This window comes from Chiloscyllium punctatum, chromosome 1, assembly GCF_047496795.1.
Source record: "Chiloscyllium punctatum isolate Juve2018m chromosome 1, sChiPun1.3, whole genome shotgun sequence".
NCBI lineage: Eukaryota > Metazoa > Chordata > Chondrichthyes > Orectolobiformes > Hemiscylliidae > Chiloscyllium > Chiloscyllium punctatum.
Window position 1 is genome coordinate 112567938 of NC_092739.1, and position 11116 is coordinate 112579053.

General features: G+C 40.6%; 1 protein-coding gene across 1 annotated transcript in view; it reads left to right on the plus strand.

The window, feature by feature from the left end:
- Positions 1-10878, plus strand: part of LOC140482520 (calcium and integrin-binding family member 2-like) — a 48616-nt gene extending 37738 nt beyond the window's left edge. The window contains exons 3-6 of the mRNA XM_072580077.1: positions 2476-2587; positions 3496-3643; positions 5996-6194; positions 10818-10878. Of these exons, the coding sequence (XP_072436178.1) occupies positions 2476-2587; positions 3496-3643; positions 5996-6194; positions 10818-10839 (481 nt within the window). The 3' untranslated portion in view covers positions 10840-10878. The remainder of the gene's footprint in view (positions 1-2475; positions 2588-3495; positions 3644-5995; positions 6195-10817) is intronic.
- The last annotated feature ends 238 nt before the right edge of the window (positions 10879-11116 follow it).

Below are 11116 nucleotides of genomic sequence, written 5' to 3' on the forward strand. Positions count from 1 at the left end.
GAGGAGGTGTGGGCGCAGGTTTTACAGTTCCTGCGGTGGCAGGGGAAAGTGCCAGGATGGGAGGGTGTGTTGTAGGGGGGTGTGGACCTGACCAGGTAGTCATGGAGGGAACGGTCTTTGCGGAAGGCGGAAAGGGGTGGGGAGGGAAATATATCCCTGGTGGTGGGGTCTTTTTGGAGGTGGCGGAAATGTCGGCGGATGATTTGGTTTATGCGAAGGTTGGTAGGGTGGAAGGTGAGCACCAGGGGCGTTCTGTCCTTGTTACGGTTGGTGGGGTGGGGTCTGAGGGCAGAGGTGCGGGATGTAGACGAGATGCGTTGGAGGGCATCTTTAACCATGTGGGAAGGGAAATTGCGGTCTCTAAAGAGGGAGGCCATCTGGTGTGTTCTGTAGTGGAACTGGTCCTCCTGGGAGCAGATACGGCAGAGGTGGAGGAATTGGGAATACGGGATGGCATTTTTGCAGGAGGTAGGTGAGTCTCTTTGTTACGGGCTCAATGTGTTTCCACAGCAGCTGGCAGCAACTCATAGGCACACAGCTGTGAAAGATGAAGCTCTGCGCAGACAGCTTACTACATCCTCTGTTGTATGGACATCAATGTGAACACATGGCATTGGCTGCTACTGTCATGTTTGACTGTCCTGGCTGAAAACATCCCTAATGTCTGGCTCTGTCTTTCTGCAAAGGTTTCGCTGTGAGAGATTTGTCCAGCAGTGACTGGCCACTCCTAAGAGTGACTATGCTGCAGGGTGGCCAGGGAGTAAGCAGCCCCTTTACCCATGTACGACACCTTTCACAGACCTGAGACCTCTGTTGTTCCCCTTTAAAAGCCCTGCTTGAGGTTGTTGGCATAGCTCCCTCACTCATACACTGGGCCACTTACCCTGCCCACTCCGAGTGTGATCACAGGCATTTTGTTCACATTGCGCATGTTTGATTCCTGCACAATGGAGCAGGTGTGAGATTGATGTAGCATACCACCCTACAGCAAGATATTTACCTCTTACACTGAGGATCGCTTACTAACAAGGCAAACTGCCTGCTTCTATGACTGGGGTATTTGGCATGGCAAGGGCAGGGATGCTGTGAACTTGTAGGGAGGCGCTAAGTGATTGGGTGCTGTGAATTCAAGTGGACAGCCCGGCGGTGCAGCCTCATTCAGTTTGCCAGCTGGGTGCCCCTCCCTGTGGGCAAAGTGTTCCCACTACAGCCTTTCAATGCAAATTGCTAGTTTGGCCCCCAGCACGGCCCTGTGCACACTGCCAATGTGTCGTAGATGTAATATGATGGTGGATGTAAACATGCATGGAGGAGGAGTGCATTTGGCTGATGCCTGTGGATTGTGCCCTGAGGTGTTGTTGGGTGGTGACCAATATGGAGGTGGTTCACAGGCAGTGGCGATCTGAATCTGCCAGGTACAAGCTCTGGTTTCCTTGTTGAGTTTTTGCAACATCTAGTTTTTTGACGAGTTGGCTCAGACAGGAGGCTGAAAATTAATCAGGTGAGTTGTGGCATTAACAAGACATTCAACAATTAATAAGGAGTGTGAACTGTCAACGCACTGCTGCTGAGTGACAATCTTCCCACTCCACTTGTGAAAAGCAGAAAAGATGTCATAATGGATCTCGCTGCATTGGTCGCCCAATTCTGTCTCACATCCCAATATCTGACATCACTCAGACCTCTTAAAGATTCCACCCATTTTCTTTTGCTATCCTTTTCTTCCTCTTATAATCTTCTACCTGTTAAACCCGAGCTTAGCAACAGCTGATCATGGCATCCTGATTTAGCCTGTTTTCTCTTGTACTTTCTCCCTGGTGTCCTAAACTTCATCTTGGTTCATAGTTTATAAAAATCTGTCTTGAGTTGGCTTTAATGAACTTAGGAAGATATATGCTTTCCCCCTGAAATTTTATGAGAGTATCTTTAGCTAGGCCAGCATTTATTGCCTATCCCTAATTGCTTAGAGAGCAATTAAGAGTCAACCACATTGCTGTGGGTCTGGAGTCACATTTAGGCCAGACCAGGTAAGGATGGCAGTTTCTTCCCTAAAGGATATTAATGAACCAGATGGGTTTCTCCCGACAATGGATTCCTGGTCATTTTTAGACTCCTAATTCCAGATTTGTTTTAATATTGAATTCAAATCCACCATCTGCTATGACAGGATTCAAATGCAGATCCCCAGAACATTACATGGGCCTCAGGATTATCACCCAGCGATAATAGCACTTGGCCATCACCTCACCAATTGTTTGATTGTTGTGTCCAAAATAATCCTTTTGAAACTTATCTTGCATTCTTTGAAGCATATAGCTTTGAATTTGATATATTTTCAGTTCAGCAAAATAGATTAATAGGCTTAAGAGCTAGTCTCTTTGTTTCTCATTATTTATCAGTGTTCGTGTGCAGAAAATGAATCGTTTTGGTTTTGGTACTGATTACAGTTTTGTTTTGGTTTCTGTTTCCTTTCAGGTTATATCACAGATATCATGCCTTGGCACCAGAGATTGTACCACGTTACTTCAATGATAGTGCAGATATCAAGCTACCTCTGGAACTCATTAGCGAGATGCCAGAGCTAAAGGTACTAGTGAGAGATTGAATGACAATAATCTTTGTCTGTCCTGATTGAGACATTTGATACTTTGATGATATTGCCCTAATTTCAAATTTGTCCAATTTAGTCAAAATGAGGTGACTATGTAGCCAGATAGTGTACATGTATCTAAATTAAAGTGGTGCTGGAAATGCACAGCAGGTCAGGCAGCATCCGAGGAGCAGGAAAAATCGATGTTTTGGGCAAAAACCCTTCATCAGGAAATTTCCTGCTCCTCAGATGTTGCCTGACCTGCTGTACTTTTCCAGTCCCACTCTAATCTTGACTGTAATCTCCAGTATCTGCAGTACCCACTTCTGCTTAGACATGGTACATGGGCTTACACTGCATTGCAGATGTGGTTCTACCATAATTGCTGGCATTCTGGCAAGATGGAAGCTGCCAATCCAGGCAGGAGGAAAATGGGGACATTCCTGTTCAATGACATGATTAGCGTCATGATTTTAACTCAAGGGTTAGGAGCTCAAGCATTGAACTTGAGCAGAAACTGACAGACGCTAACATCAGACTAGAAAAGTCTTAGGCAAATGTTTTACATATTTTCTCAAAGCTCCTTGTTATTTAACAGGATCATTGTTGTATTTCCATTCTGTAGATAGCTATGATCAATGGGAATTAGCTGTTTTCTGCCAGCATAGTTAAATGATAATTTTTATTTGTGAGACCTAAGAGTCACAAGGCTATTTGACTATTGATAAGGGTACATCATCTTAGCCCCAGCCTGATTCAACATTTGTCTGTGATCTCAGGGCAATTTCCAGTTAAAATCACAGAAAGACAAGAAGAAATTTACTATTTCATATTTTTTAGCACATGGATTTACCCTCGGTATATTTCTACTTCTGCTTGAGCATCAAAATTCTTTCTTTTTCCAGGAAAATCCCTTTCACCAAAAGCTTCTTCAAGTATTTTCTGAGGATAAGCAGGATAACATGTCATTTAATGACTTTCTAAATATGTTCTCTATCTTAAGTGATCTGACACCTCAACATTTAAAGGCATATTATGCATTTAAAGTATACGGTAAGTGTTCAAATTTTTGTAACAGAATGGATAGAAATTATTTATAAATTAAATGAAGTTTGGACCTTTCTTATTAATTGAAAGCAAGAATATTCTTTATTGTCACATGTATTTCACATGTGAAAAGGGTTTATTGATAACTGTTGTTGGCTATCTGATATCAAAATCAAGTTATTCAGTTGCATGGGAAATGAAATAAAACCTACATAAAAAAATAAAAAAAGGTCTTGCCTTCTAGAGGGTATCTTTATTACAATAAAAATGATTGAAAATTACAGATCTGCCAGAATTCATTCAGGCTTCCTCATCTCTGCATCTTCAATTTTTATCACTCACCATAGTATCTTCTGCTTATTGCAGGTTCTGAAAGTGGAATAAAACTTTTACAATTTGCAGGCTTTTTATATACAGGTAGTTCTCCTATAACAGTGTTCTTGTGCAATGCTATGTTATAGAAAATCGTGCAACAGAAATAATGGGGCCTGTTGTAAAATCAGGGTTGGGGCAAACCATCAAAAATACCAGTAAAAATCAAAACAAAAATAGTAGCTAGCCTAACATAAATAATAGCACGGTCTAAGTAAATTTTGACCTTTTTTAACTAACCTGTTTTATGCTACTGTACAGTGCAATTTATCAGAATCTTCAACTGATTACTCTTGATTGGCATCTCTACCTGCTGGCTGCATTACATAATAGCCAATCTTTTGACCCCATCCAATGGTAACATTGCGCAAGTCAATTCCCAGAGTGAAACCTGCCTTGACAGATCAAGAGCTGAATCTTAATTCCTTTCACTAAGTATCAATTTTGTCTAGTTTTCCAGAGGGTTTCGCATTGTGATGCTTGGGGACACCTATCACCTTATTTTACAAAACTGGCCTGATTTATTCACTACCTCACACTTTGATGTCCCTCTCACACATTTTAGCACCATCATACCATATGCCATTTCCAAAACAACTCACCACTTCCTGGATAACCCAGAATTGACCAACATTCATGGTGCAGCAACATTTTTAAAAAGGTATTGTGCACCCAGACAAGAGCTGTCAGTCCGAAGCTGCCCTGCATGGTTCCTGACGATGGCCCTGGACGTGACAGACAATGGAAAATTGGTGCCTCTCTTTGTGGGCAGGAACATGGAGATGCTGATGATGGGGATGGGGATGGGGAGATGCAAAGGCAGAATATCCTTTTCTCCCAGGCCAACAGAGGACGCTATTCTATTGGAACCACATCAACCTGGACCAGGGTTACCATCTAGACCTGTACAGTCTCAACCATCTGAAGGAATGCACAGAACGTAAGAAGAAGATCAATGACCTGATCCACTCTGCCAGTGAAAATGTCACCATCTTCTCATTGATACCTCACACTCACTCTGTCTCTGCTACTGTACCACCATTTCCTGCAACATCTCCTCCCTTCATTCTCATCCTCACTAACGTCTGACCCTGACTAACCCTGAATTTCTTCCGCAGAGCCTACTCATCCCCTCAGAACATCTCCACACATGCACCAACAGTAACAGTGTGCCACCCACCTTTTTCTCTCTCACTCACTATGTGCAGAGTTTCCTGACTCTGACCACCCTGAGCAGCTGGCTGACCATGTCCAAGCCCCTGAACTGGTATGTATTTGTAGTTGGTTACCATGGTGATTAGCCACTGAAACAGATTAATATGAGTCTGCAGACATTCTTTAACATCTAAACATATTTTTTAAATGAAAAGAAAGAGAAAATCTCTTGTTATAAACAATAAAGCCAAGTTTCAAACTGCTCCTCAAAACTGTCCTTTTACTGTTAGTCAATTCCAGTGCAATTTCACTCTTGTCTCAATTCTTTAAGTTTTCAAATTAACAGATTGCTCCTAGCTTCTTGTCCTCAGGCTGCAGAGACACTTTCACAATGCTTTTCCAAATGCACCATCACAAACCTGTCACAATGCCTTTCACAACCCCTTCACGAGAAAGCGCACGAGCCGACTGATCACATAATCCTGAAGCCGAGTCCAGACCTCTGCACATCACGACACCTAGTGCCAGGGATGAGATTCGCATAACAGTGGACAGGAGTTGGCTTTATTTAAAAAACGGTGGGCAATTCACAAATCACTAAGAAACATGTGTTATAGGAGAACTATCTGTCCCTGAACTGGTGTTTAATTTCATTACTCTCCTCTCCTGCTTGTTTCAACCTTGGCAGTGTTATGTTATTAAAACCTTGGCTTTTAAATTTAAAAAAATAGCAAACAGTTCAAATTACTAACAAAAAATGCACAGATCAAATTATAGCCCTGCAGAACTTCAGGATATAGCATTGCTGTATCTGGGTCTTATTTTATGTAGACTTCAACAGTGATAACTTCATTTGCCAATCAGACCTGGAGGTGATGCTTGGTAAGCTTACAGGTGATGAGGAACTGTCACACGAAGAAGTTCAATTGGTGTGCCACAAAATCATGGAGGAAGGAGACCTAGATGGTGACGGAAAGCTTTCATTCGCTGACTTTGAGTACATGATCACTCGTGCTCCAGATTTTATGAGGTAATTTTAAGGTAGTTTGCAACAATTGTCTTTTCTGTTTTTTTTTCTTTGCCCATCTCATGAAGATACTGAATTGTGTACAATGCAGTTTCCTAGCATGTGGTAGTAGTGACCATCTAGTCGTTCAAAACTATGCTTCAAGCCTGAGTCCTTCTCAAGAGAACTAATAGTTCAGAGGAAACTGAATAATGCAGCCATATTGTGAGTAAAGTTCGCTGCTTTGCTGTGGTTGATGCTGATTTTAACATGAACTTCAGTTGGGATATTGCAATTGCAAAGAGAATATTGGCCCAAAATTACTATCCAAAGGTAGTGGCAAAAAGTGAACTTTCAAAACCTTCAGTCAATACAAGAACAGCCTTGGCTATGTTCCTCCCACACACTGTCAAGTAATTAATGGCAGTTTGGTGAGTTAACTGATGATGCAGCGTATTAGTGGATCATTACCTCAGCAAGGAACTTCATGAAACCAGGAAAGGAGGAATATTGCTCTGGAAATTGCAAGTGGCTTGTCAATAAGGCAGGAGCTCATAGCCATCCTCGATTTCATCCATGTACATCTTTTCTGGCTGGGACTACAGGACATTGATTACAAATGGAATCCTGGAATTCCTGCTCTGAAGCACAGGGCTACTGCATCCAGTTGCCACTGTTCCCTTTCACAAGGTCAGATAACATAGCACAGAGTCGGATTAAGTCTGTTTGGTCTGCATGCTTGTAAAAACAGCCATGCTGTATTTAAAAATGGAATTTAAGGAGAGACTCAAAGTCACGAGTACATAGAGTCATAGAGTCATAGAGATGTAGAGTATAGAAACAGATCCTTTGGTCCAACTCATCCATGCCGACTAGATATCCCAACCCAATCTAGTCCCACCTGCCAGCACCCAGCCCATATCCCTCCAAACCCTTCCTATTCATATACCCATCAATGTTGCAATTGTACCAGCCTCCACCACTTCCTCTGGCAGTCCATTCCACACACGCACCACCCTCTGAATGAAAAGGTTGCCCCTTGGGTCTCTTTCATATCTTTCTCCTCTCACCCTAAACCTATGCCCTCTAGTTCTGGACTCCCCGACCCCAGGGAAAATACTTTGTCTATTTACTCTATCCATGCCCCTTGTGATTTTATAAACCTCGATAAGGTCACCCCTGAGCCTCTGACGCTCCAGGGAAAACAACTCTAGCCTATTCAACCTCTCCCTATAGCTCAAACCCTCCAACCCTGGCGACAGCCTTGTAAATCTTTTCTGAGCCCTTTCAAGTTTCACACTGAGCTAAGAATATAAAACATTGATTAACAATGTAAATAGGGTAAGGAAGATGAATGTGTGGCTTAAAGATTGTTCTGGGGGAATTGTTTGTTGAGGCACCAGCATCAATACTGGGGAAATTGGGAGCTGTACAGTAGGAACAATCTATAGCTGAATGGTGATGGGACCAATGTTGTGGCAAGTTGTATAACTAGGGCCATAGACAGGGCTTTGAACTAAATGGTGGGGGATGGATTTAGAGAAAGGGAGATAAAATTAGAAAAGGTAAATGTGACATTGCCATTGTCTTACCATGCCATAGTAGTTGTTTAATCTGAGGGTTAACATATCTCAGGTGAGTGGAGAGGTTGAGAAGCAGAAGCCTTCAGCTAGAGAAGGAAATGAATCCTGTGTTGTTAACTTTTCTCTTTATCACAAACCAGCCATCCAGCCAACTGAGCTAACTGACTGCTGGAGATGTAGCAACAATAAACAACAAAATAATACAGCAGGGCAGCAAATTGGGTTATAATTACTCAGTTGTGACAGGAAGAGAGAACATCTATTCCTAAGAGATCATCAGTAGAAAAGGCCAGAGATTGTTTAAAACTGTTTAAGGCATTATTTGTACCAGTTACAACAAAAGGGATGAATTGTGAGCACAGATAAAAAATTATATGACCTGTTAGACATTCCAGAGACATGGTTGAAATTTGACCAAAGCTGGGATCTTAATGTAACAGATTAATGTTGACATATCAGTATGATAGAAAGCTAAAAACAGGTGATGGGTTAGCTTTGTTAAGCAAGGGTGGTTTTATTTCAGTACTGAGAGGTGACCTTTAATTCAAAAAAATCAAATCATAAAATCAGTTTGGATAGAGATGAGAAATTGTGAGTACAGTTTATGAATACAAATATGAACATACGAATTAGGAGCAAAAGCCATTTGAGCCTGCTCCACAAGTCAATAAGATCGGGGTTGTATTTTGAACTCTACATTTCTATCTAACCTAATAACTTTTGATTTCCTTGCCAACAAGAATCTATCCGTCTCTGCTTTTAAAATATTCAACAGCCCTGCCTCCACAACCTTCTGAGTTCAATAGTCGCACAACCTTCTGACTGAAAATAAATCCTCATGTCTCTACTGAAAGGGCAACTTCTAATTTTTGAACAGCGTCCTCTAGTTCTGAACTCACCCTTGTGAAGCCCGTTCAGCATCTTATACACTTCAAGAAAGTTAACCCTTATTCTTCAAAACTCTAGTGGAACCAGGTCCCGATTGTACAAAATCTCCTTATGAGATAACCCACTCATTTTAAGTATCAATCTAATAATCCTGTTCTGATCCGCCTCCATGCATTTATATTCTTCCTTAAATAAGGAGACCGAAACTATACCCAGTATTCAAGATGTGATCTAAGTAATTCCCTGTAAACTGAAGCATAACCTCCTTACTTTAGTATTGAATTCTTTTTGTAATATCGTGTAATATTCCATTATATAAAATAAAAACACCAACTGCTGGAAAGGATAGATAAAGGGAGCCAGTCAATGAAATATATATGGATTTCCACGAGCTATTTACGTGCCCATGGTGTTGGTGTAGTATATTTATATGGTGGAGGATTGGCTAACTAATAGAAGAGAGAGTGAGAGTAAGGAGTGCAGGTTCAGGATGGCAACTGTAACTAGTGGAGTACCACAGGGATCAGTGCCAAGGCCACAATTATTTACTATATTTACATAGCAATGGACTTGGGAAGTGAATGTATTATAGTCAAGTTTGTGGATTACACAAAATTATGTGGGAAGGAAGGTGGATATGAAGAGTCTGCAGAGGGATATAGACAGATTAAGTGAGGGTGCAAAAACTTGGCAAGTGGAACATAATGTGGGAAAATGTGAGGTTATGCACTCTGGCAGGAAGAGAGAAGCTGAATATTATTTAAATGAAGAGGCAGCAGAAAGCGACAGTGCAGAGGGATTTACATGTCCTTGTGTATACATCACAAAAAGCTAGTGTCTAAATTCAACAGGTATTGGGAACTCTAAAAGCATTTTGATCTTTAATTAAAAGGGAATGGAATATAAATGTCAGAAAGCTTGATGTGCAGAGGTTGTTTCCCCCTTTTGGGAGAGTGTAGGAACAAGGAGCTTAATCTCACATACTGTTCAGTGAGAGACTAAACAAGTAAAATTCTCTCATTTCTCTTTATCGCGTTTTAATGTCACTGTTACCGTTACTGCAAGAAAATGTAATAAACTCTACCAAACATGAGAGTTGTTCATTTTATTTTCCTGTTTGTGAACTTTGCTGTCCTCTATTGGTACAACCACATTTCATTATAGAAACAACACACAGAAAGCTCTGCAATATATTCAACATGTGTCAGTTATAGAAAGTACATATTACTATCTTACTTCAAAGCTGATCAGGAAAAAAATGAAAAATAAACAGAAAGAAATCAGACTCTTTTACAGCACTGAACACTTAGTTGGGACAGAGATGAGGTAGAATGTCTCTCTCAGAGCATAGTGAATTTGTAAAATTCTTTGTCACTTTGAGGGCGATAGAGGCTGAGTCGTTAACTATATTCAATACTGAAGCTGACAGATTTTATTTATTAAATGTATTCAATGCTGAGATAGACAGATTTTTAATCAGTAAGAGAGTCAATGGTAATATAGAGAAAAGGCAGGAAAGTGGAGTTGAGGTTAACATGATCTCCTTGATTGGCAAAGCAGACTCAATGGCCCAAGTAGCCTGTTTCTGCTGAACATCTTATGGTTGTGTTAGGTATATTTCAAATAAACTCAATAGAGTCAAAAGATTTGGGATGCAGACAGGTAAATAGAGCCAAGAGCACAACCAGATTAGCCATCATTCTCCTGAAAATTGGAGTGGGCTCAAATAGAAAAATGGTATGCTGTACTCCTGCTCCTATGTAATCTGCGAGAGGAAAGAATCTATCCTCACTATATCCAACAATAATTCTGTAAATAATTTTGCCTGAACATAAGTACTACTTCTGCTTAGTGGTCATATCAAACCTGATTAAACATCGTATCCTTGACAAAGTGTATTTAAAGATACTAGCTGTGTCAGAATGAGCTACAAATGAAGAAAGACCGTACTGAGTAGCATTTTGAGATAAAAGTTCAATATAATGATTCCTTTGATTTGAAATGTTCAAGTCTGGCTCATCTACACAATCTCACATTTTCCCCTCAAATATTTAAAAATATTAATAAAACTGCACAGCATTGTTTACATTTTGTTTGAATTCACACATGACTGAAATAGGAATGGCAGAAGGAAAATTTTGAATCCTAACATTTCTGTGAATTTTCTTTGTAACAGCACTTTCCACATTAGAATCTGATCACCAAATATTATTGAAACCCATGAGAGCTATCAAGATTGACGGCTACACAATCGAACCTCTTCAACTAGTTCTACTCTAATATGATTTTGCTTTAAACAAAGGATGAATCCATGCTCACAACAATGCAAGAGACTAAAATAAAACAACTACAGTTGCTGGAGAGTTGAAAGAGAACCAAAGTGGTGGCAGAACTTAGTGGGATGGTCAGTATCTGGGAAGAGAAAGAAACAGTTAGCAATGAGTCCACTTACTATTCTGAAGAAATCATATTGGA